The 24,444-nt window shown below is 26.8% G+C and overlaps 2 protein-coding genes across 3 annotated transcripts in view; both read left to right on the forward strand.

The window, feature by feature from the left end:
* Positions 1-24,444, forward strand: part of LOC112594088 (DE-cadherin) — a 94,641-nt gene that overhangs the window by 41,556 nt on the left and 28,641 nt on the right. The window lies entirely within an intron of this gene.
* Positions 20,976-23,959, forward strand: LOC112594089. The gene is made up of 2 exons (XM_025338712.1): positions 20,976-21,160; positions 23,212-23,959. The coding sequence occupies exons 1-2, from the start codon at positions 21,065-21,067 to the stop codon at positions 23,746-23,748; spliced, it is 633 nt and encodes a 210-aa protein (XP_025194497.1). The 5' UTR covers positions 20,976-21,064; the 3' UTR covers positions 23,749-23,959.

Raw genomic sequence — 24,444 nt, forward strand, 5'->3', positions numbered from 1 at the left:
AAATGTTGTTTTATTTAGACTATAAATTATGTTGATAGATTTTTTTTATCTAAAACGTTTATAGATTTTGAAATATTGAATGTTGTTTGATAGAAAAATCACTCAATAATATAACTAGTATTATATTTAATTTTTAAGCACATATATTTTTAATAATTATATTATTTTTTTGAGTATGTTTATCAAACAAACGCGTATATAAAAAAAAAATTTAATTATAATCTATAATTTATTATACGTATCTATACGTATGTGTTCTCATATTATACCATTGTCATAGTATAGTTCAACTAAAGAATACCTTAAACAGTAAAATATATTCTTGAAAAGTTGACTTTTAATTTATTGTTTTACAAAATTAGTTCTTAATGGAATAAAAAAACTTGAAGTATTAGTCATCACATAATAAACTATAAACAAATTCAAATTTATGCTTAAATACTTAAAAAAAAAAAAGTACAATGAATAGCTCTTATCTATAATCCAGTGCGTAAATTAGAATAATTATTTATAGATAAAAACAAAATAAAACGTAATTTAACGATTCAAATAATTTTCTGATTAATTTCAAATAATAAATGTGTATCAAAAATACTTGTAGATATTTTGCTGAACTTTAAAAATGTAATTGATGAGCTAGATAAGAAATAACAGTTGATAATGAAACCATTATCTTTGATTTCAGTATTCTTTGAATTTGTTCTTTTTTTTGTTTTATATACTAGTAGAAAAAATGTTTTGTACAAATGTTATAGTTTTAAATTTTATACCAAATGATTAAGACATTAAGTTATTAAATTAGATAAGTTTGTAACAAAATTTAAAACAAACCATGATCATTTAGAGTTTTAAATTATTTTTGTAGAACATAAGTCTATTTCAAAAATATTAGTTAAAAATTAGTTAAACAAAATATTTTCTAAAAATTCTTAAAACATATATGTAACAATTCTAACTAAACTTAGTATTAATAAAAGTAATTTAATTAAGAATAATTGATTTTAATCCGAAATATTATCAAGAGTTATTGATATATGAGTTTGAAATTATTTATTATTATTATTATTATTATTATATATATATTAAGTATTTACAATATAAAAATTCAATATTCAATAATAATTATTAAGTTGAGCAAATATTTGACTATAGTCGAAGTATTATAGGTGGAAATTTGATTGAATTTTAGGGTACTCAAATCTTTTTTTGAACTGTTGTAAAATATGTACCTATTTAATACTTTGAAAAATACTTAATAATTTTGGGGGCTAAGCTCCTCCTCCCACAAGCCCCCCAGTACCGCTTATGCCAAGTATATTAATTAAATTACTCTACCAAAATCGTTTAAAGTAGTTTTTAATGTCAGAATTGGTTCACCGTTAATTGGTATAGTTTCTCATTAATTCAATTTCCAAGTAAACTGAATCTACCACTATATTATATAGATGCAATATTTACTACTTTATAAATATATCAACGGGTGTGTTAATATTGTATTGATCGCCAAACGTTAAAGAATAATTATTGATTATTTGAATATGATATTAACCTGTTAAAAAAAATATTAAAAAAGTCTAACTATGGTGCAAACCATCAACGAATTATTTGACTGCTCACTTTACATAAATCTTATCCTTTGATAAAAAATGTATTCTAAACTCTAATTTTTATAATTAATATTTAAGTAGGTACTTAGATTTTTTATAAATATAAAAAAAATCTGTCATGATGATACATTTTTTTTTTTTCAAAGGGGATTTACATTTTTAGTGTAAATTGTTTAACAACTGATTAAGTTGAAAATATTAATATATCTTAATCGAAATTATAACTAGTAGTTTCTAAGTTATTAAATTATGTATTAGGATAAAAGTGCTTAATAATAGTCTTACCTAAAATATAAAATTTATGTATAAGTGGTAGTTTTGTAGTTTTTACTTAGAAATGTTCACAAATTATAAGACACTTGTAGATTAATACAAATAAATAACTATAATTTTCAAATTAAAATCATTGACTCAAATCTTCCAACTAATTATACCTTTAAAATTTAAAGTTTAACTTCTAAAATTTCTTGTTTAAATTTAGATAAATATTTTCAATAAGATCATTTCAACCATTTAAAAAATGACAATTGATTTTATTTTTTAAAGAAAGGAAGTTTGTATCACTATAGAATACTTTTTAATTGTTTTAAAAAATTTAAGCGTTTGATAATGTAATTTTTAAGAATAATTGAAAATCAAAATTTTTGAATTTATGGATTATTTAGAGAAAAATTGAGGTGTGTATGTTTGGTTAATCACCCGGTGTACGCTATGCGGTATACTTAAATATATTTGAACAAATCGCTTTTATTAAATAAACCAATTTTTAGATACAAAAAATATTATAATATATGTTAGTAGTTGGCATTTTTTGTTCACCATTCTCTTCGTTTAAAATGTTTTTATTATATTGCTATTCAAAAATTTATACTGTGGTCGTGGGAACGTTTTACGCCTAAAACTGTGTTCGGCCGTCATATGTGTACACGGAGACAAAGAAACACTAAATACAGTTTTTCTCATTTTTTCATGTTTTTATTTGTAATTTTACGGTCTGCGGGATACACTTAAATTATGTTCATTTCATTAAAAGAGTTTATCGCCTTCCTCTGTAGTCCACTGTAGAAAGAGCTATAGTATGTTGTTTACGCTGACAAATCATAATGAAAAAAATAAATATATATATACTTAGATATAGCATACCAGATCTTATTATTTTGTCAATCTGTATAGTATCTTAAGTCGTACCAGAGTCTAGAAGGCATTACATGTTATAGATAAAAAAATTTGTTTCCTGGAGCTTATCATAATTTTTATTTAAAAAAAATTAAAAAATCCATGATCTATGGATGTATTGTTACTCTTTATTCAGTATATTTTATTACTTGTATGAGTACCTACTTAATATAAATATTATTTTACAGTTCTCCAAAATCAAAATTCAAATTTACCCAACACATAGGATAAATATTCTGTGAATATTCGGTATTTACCAATGATTTTATTTATCCATCATTAACTATAACTTTTAGTATTTATTAAGTGAAAATTGAACTAAATAATAAGAACATTTCGTTCGTATAAAAAACCGAAAACAGTGTTTTGAAAGTTTTGATAATAAATTAATTTAAATGCATTTTCTTTTGTAAAAACTATTTAAAATTATACAGGTGAAAAAATTGTGTATTTATATTGCGAGATTTTAAATCATAAATACGTCGAATCACAATGGTCGGCAAACCCGCACAACTTCGATTCGTGTGTGAATTTGTTGAATTTTGAACAAGCGCGTATTCACATGACGGCGCCCGCAGCTTATCGGACCCAATCTCATCGCATTAATTTACCTTTCGTTTCCGTGTCTGCAGTCACACACATTGCATTTTGTGTTGTGTGTGTAGTTTATCCGAAGGAGGATTGAGTGATGAACACACACACACACACACCACCTTTACCCTATCGGGTTAAATTTATACGGGCAACAATCCCCTAAAAATGGATTATCCTAATTAATACTCCCCTCATCAACTACTCATATGTTAATATATTATTGTATTGGTTAAATGATTGTGTATTTTATCTGTTACAGGTATGATTTGCGTACATTACGTATTCGTTTATTCAGTGTAGACCTGCTTAAACGGAAGTTCCGATCGCCGTTATACAGTGAGGTGGTGTAATCGTGGCCACCACATTAACCGTAACGTTATATTGTACTATAATAATAATAATAATAATATTATATTATATTATATTATATTATATAATATGGTGATCGTATTACTGCAGTATGCATATAGTTGAATTATTATAACATCGTACTTAGCTTATGTGACTTAAAGAATAATGTTATAATATTACGTTGAATTCTAAATTTTAAGTCATTTTTTTTTATATATTATATTCATACATAATATTTTTATACTCCAATTACTTCTTCTATCCTTTGAGATATATATGTCGGGTGTTGTATTATATTTAAAACTGGCATTTTTCATGATTTTAGATTTTATACAATTGTCATTGTCATTATTTTAGTTAATATATTAGCCAATGGCCGGAAACGGCTTTTATGAATATTGGATGTTATACAGGATAATAAAAATAATATATAAATGTATTGCCAATACAATCCACTCTTTAAACATTTAAATTTCACAGAATTTATATATTATTGATGCTTAACGTTATGTACGTATCGTTTGTACACATTTATCAATTTATAAAAGTCTTAATAGATGTGTGTGAAGAAAATAATTGTGTGCTATACGCTTTTTAATTTCACGACTACCGTGTTATAATCTTATTTGTTTGATTGATAATGTTTTCATTATATTGAAATTATATGAGACATTTTTAATTAGAAAATCATATAACATTCAAAAACAAAAAAAAAATTTTCAAAAATATATTAAGTTTTTGTATTTAAGGATATTAAACTAAAATATATATTAGAAAATGCATTCAAACGGTATACAGTGAAATAATTTAAGTAATTAGATAATAATTTTAAACAACTCAGAAAATACATATATGGTGGTTGTACTTAAAATTTTTTTTAGGTATTAATACTTATAGTATATATTCATTCAAATATTAAGGTGAGAAACAACGATTTCTACCTTTATATACATATATATATATATATTTTTTTTTTAGTGTTTTTATTTTAAACATTACAGCACAACAATTACAAATCTTTTTATATGTATTTAGTTTTATTAATATTGTGTTTATTATTATATTTTATTTTAATCACATAAGTCACCTATAAAATTATATAATTATATGCCTATAACGTATATAGGTACATACACGGTTTGTAACAGTTATATTGTTAAGAATCTTTGACTTTAAAAATAGTTACGGATAATTTGGTAATGATTTCCGTTATCAATAAGTAATTTTTCAATTATTTATGATACGAGTTTGCGAGTAAAACAAGAGTAATTAATCACCTCATTTCACAAAACGATTTTGGGGTGAAGATGTTGCGTAAAAATAGTTGAGATATTTTTTATTAAGACGCGAATGTATCGTTAACTTTTTTTTATAAATAAGTACGAATAATAAATATCCAATCTTTGAACCATTTATGTTTAGTTTTAATTTATAAGTATATTATATAGCTGTGAATTTGTTAGATTAAAATTGTTGTCCAACCAAAATCTTTTCGATAGTGTAAAATCTTAAAGGTTATGGAATATAATTTTATTATATTATGGTTGTCTTTTTTTTATCGTTGTATTACATTTCAATAAGTTTATTTCTTAAAAAATATAGATATTTATTTTGTTAATTTTAAAAACTCAGTAGTTGGATTATTGTTTTGTGGTTTATTTTTTTTTAATTATTACATATTTTTCAATTTTTATTTTTATTTTTTATTATATACTTAATTTATTAAACAAAAACTAATTTTTAAAGTTTATATGTTTGGTGAATAGTACCTATCACTATTTTTTTTTATAGTATTTTCATCGGGACCGAAAAAGTCTTAAATGTGTTTTAGTATGTCAATATTTTTTTTCTGGGCTTCTTGTGTGTCTTTACATTCCGTGAATATATGTTTTGATAGGAATTATGATTGATGTAGGAGATAGCCGCATGTTGATAATATAACATTTATTATTGGGGCTATTATATATATATATGTTTACTTCTAAGAAACAAAAAATAATTATAGTTAATGTTATTCCATAAATATTTGCTGTTTTTGACTTATCTACTAATAAGCGTTTTGAAATAAAATCTATTTTTAATTTAATTTTAAAATACTATATAGTGTACGTCTTATACTATTAGATAACAGTAAAAAAAAAAAAAAAAAATTTTTTGGTTTTATATTACATATTGCATGTACATTGACAATGTAATAAAAGTTATGTGTATTATCATATACTTATTTCTATTTTGGTTTTTAAATTTAGATAATATGTATTTAATAAATCATTTATAAATATACACATAGTATGGCTTTTCCGGTTAATAGATTTTTTTGAGTAGGTACTAAGAAAAATAAAAAATAAAACAGGCGAAAAACTATTCAAACGAGTTTTTCCAGTCTTTAGTATACACACTATACACTATCTTATGATTTAATTTTTTTGCGCTTTGAAGAAATCTAATTTTGTTCCTTTTATGCTCAACAAATTTACTAATGCGTATGTTAAAATAAGTAGGTTGTGTATAACTATATACATGGACCCTCGTTCTGTTCGTTTGCATGTAGCCCGTTTCACTTAAATGATAATATGTAAGTTTTATTCTATATTTATATATAATTCAAAATATTTGAATGAAATGGCGAATTTCAATGTAATATAATGTAAAAAATAAAAACAAAATTGATAAATAGTTGATTATGATGTTTGCTTACAAAAATGGGACAAATGAGTAAAATAAATTATACGTCTCCTTTCCCTCTCATTCGGAAACGTCTAGGGATCAAAGAAACATTAATTTTCCCCTTTTTTTGGTTGTTTAATTTCACGGGTGGTCAATTATTTCATTAAAAAAAAAAATACAAAATACATAAAGGAAACTAAAAACAATACAAGCACAAGATTAAAGAGTTGGCATAATCATCATCAATAATTATCTAGGGACTTCAAATCGTTGTTAGAATTTATATTGTAAAAAATTGGCTGATAGTTTTTTTTATATGCGTAAAAAAATACACACTATATTATTGAAATTATTACAGTTAATTTAGTTTAATAATTGTATTATCTTAAATTATGTATTATTTTAAATAGATATTTCTTATCATTCGAAATCACTATGAATAAAGATAATTATTATTTATTTTTATCGTACACCTGTTGACCTAAATTGAATTATTCATACTATAATATTGTTCTAATCGGACGTAGAGCATACAAGTACAAAATATATAGATTTTCTGGATCCCTATATTTGTTTGTTTTTTGTGTCGCCGTAAACAAGTATGTTTTAGTGTGTTACTATTGCAAAGTCATATAATATATTATATTAAAGTCTACAGTTTTAGCGAATTTGTTTACTGAAATGTTGGTTATATTTGGTGTTATAATAGTTCTCCGCTTATAATATCTCTGGCTGTCTATTGCATGTACATAAGATAATATGCAAACCGCCCTTAGGCTGCACGCAGCAAACAGTTGTTTGTTTGAAAATGTTTAATAGCTATTTACCCCATTAAGAGGTGAATTAATATTTTAGTATTAAATATATTGGGATAGAGAGAGATACATAATCAATAATCGAAAATAAATCAATCAATTTTACAGATTTCGGAATTCATTTCATTTCTGTGTATACTATTTAGCGACTATACTCTAACCGTTTGGTTATATGTAAGTATATACATAACATGCTATATAATATATTCCTACGGGATTGCTGGCAAGCAACCCCCTTTTTACATCCTTCTATACCTTTTATACGAGAATCCTGGAAACATAATCCATGCAGCCCATAAGACCCCCTGGTTGGATTAGATTAAGTTAGGTTAGACGAAACAGTCTAAAATACAAGTTTCATATTTCAGTTCCCATGCCCGCAGAGCCGATGTGAGAAAATGTAAATAATCTTGGCGACCTGCCCTACCAAGTTCTCTATAATAAAATACCTATAGTTATTTATTATATTGAGTCCACTACTTCTGCTGTTAGATATTCTAGTTAGTCTACTATTTAATCTTGTGCATTTTAAATCTTATCTTAATATCATGTGCAGTGTTATTATTTTTTTAAATTAACTATCAAAAATTATATTTTTGTTAAGTATTCATACTCTCATGATCTCGTTATACTTATTTGTAATGTTTTAAATTCACTTTTGAGTTATATCCTAGTTCAAACTAAATATTTTTTGTGAACATGGTGTGTATACTCTTTAATCTATTACCACCTCTGATTGCTGTTATAAATGTGTTCTGCTACGAAACACGACCGAATTAAACAGACGTGTTAATTGTTGGATTGTTTTAATATTATAATGGAAATTGAGTGCACTATTATATAACCAAACCAAATTGTTTCCTTTTTATTTAACAATATTTTATTTAATTAACTCTATAGGTTTAATAATAACTATATTATATTTTTGAATTTCGATTAACATAGAGTTTTTGATATTGTGTTGAAAATACTTAGTTTGTATATAATATACAGATATGCATGTATATTTGTGCGCTTATAGGCGTAGTTAATGTGTGAGGTATATTTAATGTTGTGTATAAATAATCCCACCTACCTGTGCATTCGTGTACACGGCAATCAACTTCAATGTGTGTTCAGTGATGTCATCCACATACTCTATGTATACATTATGTTAATACTCGGCCAAATGTCATCACGGAATCCATTGTATAGAGTGCGGAGTTTGAAAATTCACCAGAGCACGACTTCGCGTACATGTTATTCAATCAGTGTTTCTTTACTTTTTTATTTCTAAAAATGTATTTTAATGTCATTTAATTGCATCCGTCTAATATTAAAATCATAATTATACCTCTTGATATAGTTAAAAAGTTCGCTTCATAGAAAAAAAAAATTTTTAAAAAATAGTCACCAGTGGACGTTCATATTATTTATGTATAGGTACATGGATCTGCAGCCGTAATGAAAACGCTAACAGGAACATTACATTTTTTCGTTTATTTCTTTCGTGTGGCCGAGCAACTATATATTATTAAGTTATTCCAACAACTATTTTGTCAGCATCTGCGGTATTTAAAAATAATATAATAGGCAGGTTTCGTTGATATGGATAATTTATAATCATTTTTTACATACGTTTACTGAAAATTGTATGTACGTATTCCATTTTCTATATCGTGACTACTTGACTACTTGGTAACTGAGGTATTTTTAAGATATTATAAATACTAAAAAAAAAATTTCTATACACAATAATATGTACCCTAATAAGAGTGTTTGGGAGTAGTTTTAAACTGTTTTTCCTTGAAATTAAATTAAATTCATTAATGGATGCAAAAACTTTCAAGTACCGTAGAAAGGTTTTTTTTTACTTTCAATAATTTAGTACTTAACTACTCAGGATACCAGTATACTTATATAATATACACAATCATGTACAAGGGTGTAATATATATCATCTTAAAAAAAAAATATTTTACCTTTATAGAATAACATATCATATATACCTATATTTAAATCGAGTACCAATTATCTCAAAATTACAATGATTTCCATATAGTGTTGATAAACTTACTCATATGTAATTTAATAAAATACAATTTTAAATTTTAATTGCTTGTAATTGTGTAATTATAACTGCACCAATCTGGATAACTAAATAAATAATACTTTTAAAACTCGAATGGCAATTTTATTTTAAATATAAGTAATATATTTGTTAAATGCTTATGGTATCATTATGTTAAATCATTTATGGTACATTCACGAGATTTTTAGAATATATTGAAGTTTTAATTTAAAAATGAAAACGATCATGCCATTTATTTTATAAATTATATTTACATACATACACTAAAACAACTAGATGCGAGAAGTAGTACATTTCCTTTATTTTATCTTTCTTCTTAAATCTTTCTTATCCTTATTAAACCTAATGCTACAAATTCATTATACCTGTTAAAAGAAATACATTCTCACTACACAAAGGGATTGCTTATTGACTAGTTTTTTTTTTTTTTTGACTTGGTTATTTTCTAATTTATTTTTATACTGATATATATATATATATATATATAGATTCAAAAATATAAATTCTTTAAATACGTTATTTTTATTTTTTAAGTACGTTAAAATTCATGTTTAACTTATATTTAATGATATTAAAAATTATTTGTTTAGTTACGAAATTTTATGTGTAATCAATAAAAATAAAACAAAAGTTCTTCATTTTTATTATTAAACATACTGTGAAAATTAAATGAACTATTTTTTTTTTTTTTACATAATATTATACACATCTAACGGATTTTTATAGTAGGTAGATACATTTTTTAACAAATATTATGTAACAGTTCACTATACCAAGTAGCATAAATAAAATAGTTCAGAAGATCAGAAGATGTGGATGCATCCGAACCTATTAGTTTGGGGGGCCCGAATTAATATAATGTTTTTTTTTTTAATACTTTAAAATTATTTTACGATTTTGAAAAACGAATGCACCTCCCCTATCAGACCTTTCTATATAATGTGTGAATGAAGGGGACGGCGTTGAAAATTTCAGTCAGGCCTAAATTAAGAAGTTACATTACTGGATTTATACATATTATTCATTGTCTCTATCGTATCGGAATTTGTCGCTTTATATATTTCATTCTTCCTGTAATATTATCTTATAATAAAAAAAATAAATAAATGATAGTAAATTCTAAGCATTAGGTATATGCAATGCATACACATCTATTTTATAAGGAGGTATAACAATAAAGATATGCAGCAGGTAAACATAAGCCTATATCTCGTGTTTCGTAATTTATCATAACTGTTCGACGAACGTATGAGAACATCGCGAATATAAATGCCCTTGTTATTTAACTTTGGGTAATTGTTTATTGGTACCAAAAGTGCACCCGCGCATTGAATTGGATATCGTGAGCTTGACATTGAAAACCATCATATGACACAAATTTCTACTTTCTTACCAAGATATATTATATATACAGTTGTGAGTAGATTTATTATACGCTGTATACTCATTGTCCGCGTACGTGCGTGTGCGCGCGTTTATATTATATTATTTTCAGTTAATATGTCATCAATTTAGTTGATGGTAAAAAAGAAAAAAATCGCGTGATTTTTTAACTCGCTACGAATATTGTAATAATTCATAGTGTATGCACCGGGAGGTACGTTGCACATTGTAGTACGCATTATGAGCGTTTAGAACGAGTTAATTCAGATTTTTCATCGGAAAAACAAAAAGACCTTCGGCGCGGACGACACGCGCGTGTATCGCTGTTGCGTTTGACACGCACATCATCAATTCGTCCTGGTTGAAATTGTTATTTGGATGACTGTTTGTGCTGGAAATATAAATCGAAATATTTCGCATATCATATCATATTATTTCATACACAATTAAACCGTTCGTATATTCTATTTTGCTTAACTATACCTACTACACAGCGTCCATTCGACACGGGCCGATGTGATCTTCTTTTTTTATTATTATTCCACGCGATCGTCCGTTGACCATGTATTACAATGTAGATAGGTATGTATTGTAGCAGGATAAAAAATAAATATATTTATCATCGTACCTACAGACGACCTACAAACAAATAATATATGCACAATACGTGTATTATAATTAAATTATATTAACTTTACAGTGTATTTTCTTCTTGGCGTCTACCCGTGTATATCTGCTGAGTACACATTATCGTCTTCGATCGTAGATTCTATCTTAACGTTTTGTTTAGAACGATTCTTGAGGCCTATCCGGGATTCAGTTCAACGCGCATCATTCGTATACCTGACGCAACCTACAGTTGCTAAGAATGCTATTAGTGTGCTTGTACCTACTGTGTAATTGTAATTTATGTATAAATTATTATTATAACATCATCAAATACTTATGTATTTATGAGAACATACACGAATGTTGCCTATATACGCTGACAAACAATAAGTAGGTAAAATACCTATTCTATACTGCAAGATTGATAAAAGGATGGTCTCTAATATGATATTCATGGTTTGTTTACTTAGTTTAATGTTGGTATTATTATTATTTTTTACTTAAAATTGACGTATTTTAATTGTTTACAAAATTATTACAAAAGTTTTATTGATAGTAAAAATTATTTTTAGTATAAAATCAGGTGGAAATTCTTATGCAATATCCAATACCTAAAACTGTTCAGTTATTACAAAAAATAGTAATTTTGAGTGCAAAAATAACCAATTTTAATTAGGTATATACTTATGAGTACAAATATCAAATAACCTGTATGAAAAATAATCTTCATTTAAACTTTGTATATATTCGTAACATTATTTTTAAATTAAGACTTCTCGTATGATGCTGCATATAACTCGTATCCTGAGTGCATCTACTTAACATAGAGATATTTTATCGTAGATCAATTTTAAATTATTTTATAAAATAAACAAATAAATCAAACGTGTATGTTTATCGTTTGAATAAAACAAATTCATAAGAGTTACATGTAAGAAATATTTCATTTAATTGATTTGTCAATTTCGTGTGAATGCTAAAAAACTTAAAATTGTAATAATTGTATACATCTAAATAATAATAAATAAGCTTATTTTTTTATTTTTATTATACTAATGACTTATAACTGGCATTAAGTATTTATTCTTTTCTTGGAACTGATGGTAATAATGTGATGTTTTAATAATAGGTTTAAAGTTCATGTGATTGTTGAATGTAAAATATAGTGAAATATAATACGAACGGTTTCTAGGTATTGTTATTTTTGTCAAATATAATATCATTATATATAATATGAACGGTTTGTTGTGATAATCACACATGATTAATCACCTTATGATATTTTCTGGTGAATTCAACTTAACTATTAGTATAATTTTTTTTTTTTTTTTTGACAATAATTCTTCCATATCTATAACAAAATCGTGACATTAACTTCAAAACAAAATCGAATTTCTTTGGTTGTTGTAACATCCCTTAGCGTTTTCTTATATACGTATAAACCATTGTTTAATGGCGGTCAGCCAACTTTTATTCCCTTTACAATGTTTCTTCGATTACTACGGCTGTGTGGTGTAATATAATTTAATATAACATAACATTATATATAGACTATTATTAGATTGTAATGAAATGTCTTGATTGGTTATTTTCCGCATAAATATATTTTACTCCTAGATTTTACTACATGTATATTGAACAATATTAAAATTGTTTGCAACGTGGTGAATGCTAAATGTTAATTTTAATGTTTTATTTAGTAAGACGCACACGTAGAAAACTGATTACGTAAAAATTGTTCATATTGTTTCACATACCAATAAAACTAGTTTCAATAATGTCATCTGATGTACATGTTGTGTTGGTGGCTAAAAAAAAAAACTGTAGGTATTGAATTTATTCATTTATTCGTGATAGGCAGTATAGTAGTTTGAATGTTTGATAGTTGCAAAGGAATTAAATGCCGACGAAGATAGATTTCAAATGTTTTTTTTCACTTCGGGTTTAGGTGGTCGCTTCTTTAAAGCATGAGTATATAAATTTCAGTACGTTAACAGTTATGGAGTTCGCCTCACTTTGTAGGATCGATTGATAACAAGCATATAAGAATTCAAAAAATTGAAAATATTGGTTCACATAATTTTTACTACAAAGGTTCAACTTAAGATGTGTGCAGATAGTTGTTTTGTTACTATTGATGTGGGTGATCTTGGTAGTAACTATAATATACATATTTAATAAAACTTTCATACAAAATTGGCAAAACTATGTAATTAAAACCAAAATCACAAATTTCTTGAAACAACAGTTGTGCAATTATGTGAAATTTCGATTTTATGAAACAAAAGTTTCACGTTTCATAAAAAAAGTTTTCTCTGTGTAATTGTCTTAATAATTTTACCTAGAATTTTGCATACTTCTCATATTTAAAAATAACGAATAAAAACTGAGAAAGACATGATTTAATTTTAGTGTTTAAATCTCGTTTGAAGGCGAGTTATAGAGACAATTTGATTTGTCAAGAAATTGTATTTTTCATTTAATAACATTCAAAGTGTTATATTATATTATACAAAAATGACATACGCGTGTGTTGTTCGTTGTGTATCCGTATTAATATTATTATGTTTCAAGTCAAATATCGCATGATATAACATAATATAATATGACTCAACAACTCGCAAATTGTTTGTTTTTTTTTTTTTGTCATTGATAAACTCCTAATATCCTCACTGTAATTAAGTGGTGTACCCACGCATATATATAAACACATAGATTTATATATTAGCTGATTCCTACATATATTACGTAGTATATGTATTACGATATAATATAATATATCATTATCATATCTACCTGAAATGGAGTGGGTCGTGACGAAATGTGTTTGGCCACACGATAATAATAGAATTTTTGTACACGTTGTTTGTACAGTTTTCTTCCTACCATCTGCAACCCCTCTGAGAATACGGTTTATCCTGTCCTCACGCTTTTATTGCGAATGAGCCGGTCACGTTTGTCGTTCAGGAAAAAAAAGAATTGTGTGCTGTGAATATCGATGAGTTCCGAGGGAAATTCCGGAGCGTTTCAATTTGGCGTATCGGACGTTTTTATCGAAACTGGCGGGCTTTTGGGTACACACATCATATATATTTTAATACACATACATGATCGTGTATAGTGTTCCGAAATGACCTTGTTACGTTCTGCATTGGTATGAGTGATTATTATTATATTAACTATACGCACACAGGATCGATGGAAATTCCGCCGCCCGCTGTTGGTAATTTTTTACGGTCTTATCGCATTTTTACTTTGCGCTTCTCTTTTACTTGGGTTTGTTTTTCTATCGGTTAGAATGTTTGTTATACCACCGAATTGTTTGAAATAATTAATTCGTTTTTATATCGAAAAAAAAAATCCATGGTATAATACACAGTACCTTCCTACACGTTTTTGTTCAACATCCATTGATCCTTTTTATAAATCAATCATTCATTACAGAGCTAATATTTATTATGCATTGTGTTCTTGCATAAGATTTAAAACTAGAATAAGATATCTATAGTAAAACATAAATTAGAGAATGGTAACATAAATAATGACAATTCAATAAGACGTTAACGTTGAAAAAAATCTGGAGAAAAATATTTCACAAAAACTATTTTATTAACAAAATTTCAAATGTTGATTATTAAATATATTGGTACAAAAAAAAAAAAAAATAATAATAATAATAAAATGGGTTTACGAATTAATAAAGTCACTACTCATGCTTTAATTTAATGTCCTTTTAAATATATATGCATTTCACGAAAACATTAGTAAAATTAAAAAGAATAGTAAGATTTAATATTTTGTAATTAAACCCCGCGTTAAGTTCAAGGTTTCGTACGAATTTCAAGTAAAAAATTAACTTCATCGTAATATCAATCAGTGGTTTATGGACCGTATTAGTTTGCCGTTTCCCGTGAATAGTCGTGTACGCTGAAAAAGAACGAAACGACACTGTTCCGTGTCGACTATTTTTTCGTTTATGCATCATTTATTACACCTATATAATAATATTGTACTGTAAAACGTGTGTATTATTTAACGCGTGTGCTTTGTGTAATCGAATCTGAACTCGGCCATAGAGTGTGGTAGACGCATACTGACAGACAGATAAATAATATTTACTATTCGTCCGCACCTATTTCCCAGATATCTGTTTACAGCCACTCGTGTTCTCTAGTTCAATGTGTCCGCATGTTAGACAATTATATTATAATACAATTAGTATCGTTGTCACAGTAATACAATCTAGTGCACTAGCGTTTATGCGTTCAGTTATACGATATCGCCCCACAAACATAAATACCATTATTCAATATTATCGGCCTCTCGTATTGACCATACGTTATTCGTGATGATATTATAGGTTTAGTACGTAATACTATTGATTTTAAAATAAACTAATATATAATATAATATACTAAATATTCTATAATCAATAGACCAATGGTAATACTTTTATACCTAATTTACATCTTAATATGTACGTATATAAGTAGGTAAACTGTGCGAGCTGCTGTATACATAAAGCAAATTTTAACAGAATTTTTGTGGCTCTATAACAATTTAGTATATATAAAATAAACTTTAAACACGTGGAAAAAATTCATTAATAATAAGACAATGATAATTATATCATTTTCACCAAACCAATATTATTGCATTATTAATTCTATTTCTACAACCAAAAACATATATATATATATATATATTTATATAAACCAATGTTAAAGTTTTAATAATTAGGTATTAAAACTTAGTAGGATACTTCTTGTACGAAAATGGCCACTTTTCATGCACATGACAATATAATGACCAGACGTGGAATACAGAAAGAATATTATTCTTCTGAATGGTTTTCGGCTTTTGTCACGCGAATATAATATATATAATTTGATAGGTATGTACCTCTTATAAAATATTATACAAGATCATCTGATTTTTATTTTCGCTAACGTTTGGGCTGTAGAGAGAAATCCGCTTTTTACAATAGACCTTGGACATTTTTTATTATTTTAGAATGACCGCTCTCATAACCAAAAATTATAGGCCGCAAATTTAAAAAATAAAAATATTAAATTAGATACTTAATTTTATTCAAAACTGAAAATGTTGTGTATTTTTTACAAATTTTACAATCAATGGCAGTTTTATTTCATAGATTATAATATAGCGATATGCCAGCTAATGAATTATTTTTTTAATTTTCATGTTGTTGTTTTATTATTCTCTGCAAATGCGTTTAACTACGTTAATTCGATTTTGAGAGGTCAAATTGGTAAATAATGTATACTAAGTAGAATTTTGGCTTCGATATTTTGATGGGTAGGTCTACAGATCAACAATTAATGTAAAAATTAGTCCTAAATAATGTGTATATATATATTGTTTCCCCGCAGACCATAACAAATTCAATTAGTGAATATAATATTATGCTGGCGTAATATAGCATTATTAAAAGATTTAATGTATTTTATTTATAATTTATTATTATTTTTTAAAAGGCTTTAATTTTAAATGCGTTCTTTTTTAATACATATTGTTCATCGTGGTTGATTTCTATGATAATATGCTTTAATTAAAAAAAAAAAAAATCCATGAATAATTTTAAGTACTTGTATTTTGTAAAAAAACCTATTTGTTTGAACTCGGGTTCATATTTTAGATTAAAAAATTCTTTTTTTTTTTTAAATAACTACTTACATTTTTATTTTTATATATTTTATTTTTCAGTGTTTCGAACCTTACTCAGTCATTTGTCATGTACTCAGTTTATTGTTTTTAGTATTTACTATTTACGGTTAAAAGTTCTAATAGTTAACTATTTTATTATGAAATCTAAAAAAATAATGTAGGTAGTTGTAATATGAATATATATTTAGAACATACTGTTAGAGTAAACTTCTATGTATAAAAACATATTTCGTTTTAATATTTTTTACGTGTAGTGTTATAGTCTAAATATTATCGCGCGTTCTTGTTTTGTCTCGGAAACGTGCGTACACATTTTTTCCTCCAATTTAAATATCCTAAATAAATCTATGACCTTCCGTCAGATAAACCTAAATTTGATGATGAGAAAATGAAAGCATTTCGCGTTATAAATAAGATGAGCTTGAAATTTTGTTGAAATAATTTCATTCGTCGTTATGTTAGTGAATAATTTTAAAAAAGATCGAAGTTGGACATTGTCTATACAATCTGTGTTTGTGCTTTCATAATTAAAAACCACCGTTCTATAATAATTTTACAACTCGATCCAAGCTGTGACGGAAAACTGTCTTTAAAGTCGGAAGTACCTATTTATGTATATTATATATTATGTCATTGAATATAATACACAACATAATGATTTATTAATTATGATTATAATCATATTCTACAAAATATTATTAATTAAATATATGTTATTAATTAACCATTAATCATTAAGAAACTCATTTCCAGACATGCATTTATTGTTAACACCTATTTATATATTATACATAAATATTGATTTCTATAGTTGATAACATTTTCATAAACAAATAGTATCTTGTTAATATGTTAATAAGCTAGTTATAATTCCTTATTTGGATTACATTTATATTACATACCTATATAGTTTTAAAAACTACAAGCATTTTTAATTTGATTTTTCCCGTTCATAATTTTTCTCATAAAATTGTTGTTTTTTTGACATTATTAATTCCAAAACGTAAACAATAAACAGTTCATAAAAAACCTCGTAAAAAACTTTATTAAATTATATAAAAAAATATCAGAAGCAGCTGTATTAGGTAAAAAAAATATTAAAATGTGTTGCTTGCGCATATTAATTGGTATTAAGACATAATGTTTTAGATATTATTATATTGTTATTTTTGTAGTTAGCGTATAGTTTTGTAGCTTATCACAGACAACAATCGCGTATTGAAATTTAAATTATATTCGAGTGTAGTTTAAAAATCACAAACATTTTCGCAAAAATGTCTAAAAAATAATTATCTTGCAATCCTTTTGTCGAATAAAAACCATGTAATAACTTATGTAATGTAGAATCATGCATGTTAAAGAAGTTGAAATTTTTTGATTTAAATTCAAACTTTAAACTGAAAATAATATTTTATCCATATTATGCTTATATTTATATATTTTTATTAAACAATAATACTTGTATATTTTACTAATCGTATAGTATAACGAAGCGTATGTTGTCTCAGTAACATCGTTTCGGATGAATATCCACTAAAATATACATTTTGATATTGTTGGTTTAATGTATTCATTTTATATCATATTGGTTTAGGTATAAGATACGATGTTTACTCCTTTATCGTATCTCCTTGTTGTTTTTCTATTACGTTGAGAGGAGGTGGGCAGGATTTTTTCGACTAGTGTACACACAAACTAACGACTTTATAGTAGGTAAATATACAATAAGTTTATTCTGAATAACACGGTATATATAGCATATTGTAACATATGTGCACGTGATTCAATAATTTTAAACGATTTTAACATTATGCAATGCGTATAATGTAATTTAAACAGTCATAATATTATTTTAAAACACCGCAGTGTTGGTATGATTAATAATAAAAGCTGTTCAGAAATATTTTACTCGTCAAATATAAACCTGAAAATCCTAGTAGTGAAAAACAATAGAAAAATATTATTATTATTATTTGATAACAGTACAACTACTTACATAAGAACATCACCAACTTTTAAATTCTACATTAATTTGCCGATATATACTAGGTTTTGTTTAAAGTCTTATAAGTCATAAACTCATTACCATTGTAACAGTTTTGAATTTAAATTTTCGACATAATAATATGCCTTTCACCTTTATATACGTGATGTGTTTTACTCACGTTGACGCCGTGCTGATTAATTTGAATATTAATTATTGATCGACAGTGTTTGAGTTGACATTTTGTTAATTGGTGTATTAACATACATTCTTGTACAACATGTTTCTCGAACAACATTCGTTAATATTAATATTATGTCTCATAAAATTAAATTTAAATATATTTTACATTTTAAACCTAAATCATTATTTTATCGTTAAGCTGTCTTAGTTAGATATATATATGTTACGGCCAATTGCCAAAGTAGACTATCGAACAATGTTTTACATTGTCTGGTCTATATGTACTTTGCTTGGTATTTTTGGGCAATATATTAAAAACGTTTTTGCTATGCAGGGTTTTATACTTAGACCGGTCCAAGTTACTTTGCCCGTACAAAATTGGGTATTGTAACTTACCTATAAACAAAATATTTCGTTTTAATACATTTTTTTTTTTTTTTTATTAATGTGTTTAACAGTAGATATATTGAGGATAGATACCATGTTACAATCAATTTAATACGTATTATACTTTTGGAGTTATGTACGCACTTTTATATTTATCTGTATATATAAAAAGAGTTGTATTTTATAAAGTTATTGGTATGAAATTATAGAAACAATGTTTGGATGTAATGCAAAAATTGGATTAAACGATGATTTCACATTATGATTGTACATCCAATTTCAATAATTAATAAATTAAAAATTGAAGACGATTTTGAAGCGACTATAACATCTATGAATACTGGAAATTATTGTGATGTTGATGAAACATTGAAGGAAAAGTATATAATAGAATAAATAAAATAACTGTTGTAAGAACAGAGTCAGTTGTAAATTTAATAATTCAAGTGAATTGATTTACATTACCCAACTTAGACTGGGCAATTTTATATAGCCGGGCAAAGTATAATTTTACCTACACTGCGCAATCGAGCAGTACCATAATGCTTACTATACGTCTACTTTGTCCGTAACAAACACACACACACACACACACACACACACACACACACACACACACACACACACACACAAAATATATTAGTATTTTTTTTTTATAGTTAATTCGTTATTAAATATCGATTAAATTGTCAAGTATGGTATACCTATTGGAAAATATCGAATTAAATTTTTTATTTGCTTTTCCTATACAAAATATAATAATTATGATCTTTCGTTTTATATTCCTTTAGAAGTGCTCAAATGCTTATAAAAGTTTAGGATTTAAACTTTAATATTTTTACGTACTTAAGTTTATATTGATAAAAACACACGTACGTAAGCAATTAATAACAAATAAATAAGCCACCGATGTACGGAATAAATTAGAGTTAAATTAATTTGTCATCGTTTTAATGATAGAGATCGATTCGATGTTGTCATAAATATACACAAATTAATTACGTCATTGTTATATGTCCAATATAGAAGAGGTAAAAATACACTTTTTGTGTAAATGCGAGAAATTAAATATAGCAGTATAGTTTTTGACTTGTAGAAATATTGCTTTGTGTATAGAATGTATGTCATCTGTATATGTGTATATAATAGGAATCACAACCCGGACAAACTTTACATATTTTAAATTACCTCGATGAACGGCTGCCAGGTACACTGAAGAAACACGTATGACAAATGTTAAAAGTTTGACAACAACGATTGTACATGAATATAAATCATTAATGTGTCGTACTTATTGCAATTAACGATTTTCTTATTTTCAATAACACGCACGTTCTATAGACACAACTGATGAATAATCTAAACAACCATTATAGCAGTCGTATATTGCGTACAATCATTTTAACAATTTGAACAGTAGTTGTCAATCGTCATCAAAAAATACTACCTGTTTACATTATCCATTATATTTACAATCTAAACGTTTGTACATGTGTTGTTTATTCGGATAACAATACGCACCAATGGTGTACAGTGCGATATTTGTGATATGAACGGTCAGCGTCACTGCACTGACGAACGCGGTACTAAAACGAAAAATAATTATCGAGAAATGTCAGCGTACACGGTTTACGCCATTTTTGCGGTAAGCTCACACGAAATCGATTTTTGATGATAAACTGATAAGTATTATAATTATATTATTATAAACGATATTACATTTAATTTTTAAACAGATTTGAGAATAAAATGGATAAATTATTAACGCGACGATTAAATACAACGGATATTTTTGGGAGCACAGCTTTAATTTTCAAACCTATACGTCGTCTAAAATAGTAATTTCACAATTCGATCTGTTCAAAATTCTATGTTTTTTATTAAGCAATAAATAATATTATCTCATTATATTTAATTTTATGGGCAGATCTAACTTGAACATATTTATTCATGGATTATTGGTGCACCAGTATTTTTTATTTTTATTAGATCCGTTACAATTCAGGAATATATTTAATTAATTACTATATTAAACCTAATATATTCGGTTTAGTTTAAATCGATTTGCTATCAGATTAATGTTTTCAACATAGACATTAGGTTTATTAATTTTCAATACGTTAAAGGTTAAACTTTATGAATAACTTAATTGTATAGGGTTTATTATTATTATTTTTTTTTTTTTGTTCCTGATTAGTCTTTGAACTTATCTGCTTTTTAAATTAAAAGTTATACTAAAATATTTTCGAAAATTTTATATAACTGACGTACTACCATAGCCTACTCTAATAAGATCTAGTCAAATATTTTTTTTCAACTCTGAGTATCACAATTATATAAATTTGAAAAACATCATATATCATTGCCTAACTTTTTGCATTTTCGTACTGTGTTTTTAAATTAATATTAATTGATTAATACAAATTGAGTACACTTTTGACATGGCACTTTAACATTTTAAAACTATAATTTGCTTTTAGGTTATATGTATTTATATTTAGATAAAAGTGAGAGATATAGACTAAAGTGCTTATATATTAACGGATCTAAATGGGGTTTAAAAATTGTGTGTGTGTATATATGTATTATAAATATTAAATAGTAGGTATACTTTACGACTAAACTATAACGTATTAACATAAAGCTCAAGAAAATGTTTAAAAATATTTTCAGAAAAATAAAATCAATATTACTATATTTTGCTACCCTCAACCTATAATATATTATACGCCTAAGGAGAGAGAGTGTGCCATTCCCTTCAGGATTATCAATATGATAATCCTGCAGTAACTTGTTTGTAAAAATGTCATAAAATATCAATATTGATAATAAACAAATGTATTATGTCACGCATTCATTAATATTCTCATCATTACGAATAATTCCTTGTCCCTTTTTTTTCTTTTAAATAAAAGTTTTCATTGCTTAATTTTATCATAGCATTATGTTTTGTTAGTGAATAAATCAACTTACAATGTTTTTTTTTTCTTTTTTTTCTTTGATTATTGGAATTTATTATGTATCGCGCTGTATGTAATTTTCCGCCTTTTCTTTTTTTATGGTTCTTTTATTTTTGTATAATAAACTTATCGAGACTTTAAGTCCATGGATCTTTCGCCTTACCACATGCATTATTTTTACAAATTCATAATAATAAACTGAAATAATTAATGCTAACATTATTATACTACGTATCTAGTATATATACCTAGATATAGTATGTTTATAGAAATTATTATTCAACAAATGCTTTCACGAAATTTTTTATTACAATAATAATCCGTACTAAATTAATATTATTTTTATTTAACATCCACTTATTTGTAATGGTGTATGCAGAACAGATTATTATACTCCTCCAATTAATCTCATTATTATTTATTTTTTTAACGTAAAAAAATTAAATCATAAAATGAATTGTAAGAATCGAAGAAATTTCTCTGCCTGAAGTATATGCACTTCAGTGAATTATTGAGGCATCAATATATTGCCTATTTATATAATAATATATAGTGATAAAAGGATTTATTTTACTCATACCATCATATCAGCTACACCATTAAATTATAAAAATATCATTTGTTCGTTGTCTCCATGTATTATGATAAGTTTGGATAGATCTATCGATGTGGGTTTTAAGACAATGACAAAAAAGAAATTTCCCTTTCTTCGTTGGTGCGATCGTCGTTGTTGTAGGTGGCGGTGGCCGTGACTGTGACGGTGTCGGCGATCGAACAACCGGATGAAGTTGGTCCCGCGGGAGTGTTCGAGAAATCCGTTTCAGAAATGATGGCCCGTGACGAGGACATGACGAGGGATGTTGCGGAGATGTTGGTAGCGGCCGAGTCACTTGGTAGCATGAAAGCGGCGGACAATGCGGATCCTGTTGCTGCGGAGGAGCAGACCGAAAAACTCAACCGAGCGTTGTTGGCTATGGATGAAATGCAGAGAACCGCGGGCGACGTGTACGACCGTTGTTACGACGACTTCCTGGACTTGTATCCGGCGTGGCGCATGTACCTGCTTTGCAACGACCCTAAGCACAAGAAATCCCTGTTACGGAGCTACAGATCGTTATTGGTCCGGTACGATAAAGGCCGAAATACACTCATACGGGATCTGGGTGTGCTCATGGCCCTCGAGAAGGCACTGTTGCCGTCCAACACATATGTTGACCCCGATAATCGGATTCCGCCGTCAGCTGACACGGTGGCGGTGCTCGACAACTTTTGACCGAGTTTTTAGTTTCCGGTTTTGTTTTGTTTTGTTCTGTTTTTTTTTTAATGTATACAATTAATTTGATTGATGCAAGTACGCCAATTTACCCGACGTTATTATGATATTATGCGCAGTTTTAATGTCGTGCGTAAACTGATATTGTAACATTATATTATTAAATATATTTATTTAAATATCGTGCGTAATATAATATACATTGACGGTATTTTCCTATTATTGTATCATATTTGTTTATATTTTATGGTACCTGTTTATGTATATATACACTTGTATATGAAATATCGTCTTTATCATTTGTCCGATTCACCTATTCTTACTTCCATCCCATTCCCCTTTTCCTCACTATCACACAGATCCTAGTGCGGATATAGTTGCGTATTTTTTTTTCCTTTCCCATTTTTTTTCGTCATTTTGCCAAACTCGTTGAATTTTTCATCAGACTTTCAGCGAAACGGCGATAATTATTATATACTACTTTACTATATATACCTAGTAGGTACTATATATTCTTTTATTTTTTTAATGACTTTAAACTTTTATAAACTTTTCTGTGGATCGCGGCGTGGCAGCAGAAAGAAAATGGTTTAAGCGATTCAATTCGCTGGGTGGAGACGCCAAGAAGATTTACGACAGATGCCGTGACTGTGCAAGTGCAAATAATAAAAAAAAAAAATACGGCAATATTTTGTT

This window comes from Melanaphis sacchari, unplaced genomic scaffold (assembly GCF_002803265.2).
Source record: "Melanaphis sacchari strain LSU unplaced genomic scaffold, SCAv2.0 Contig21_pilon_pilon, whole genome shotgun sequence".
Taxonomy (NCBI): domain Eukaryota; kingdom Metazoa; phylum Arthropoda; class Insecta; order Hemiptera; family Aphididae; genus Melanaphis; species Melanaphis sacchari.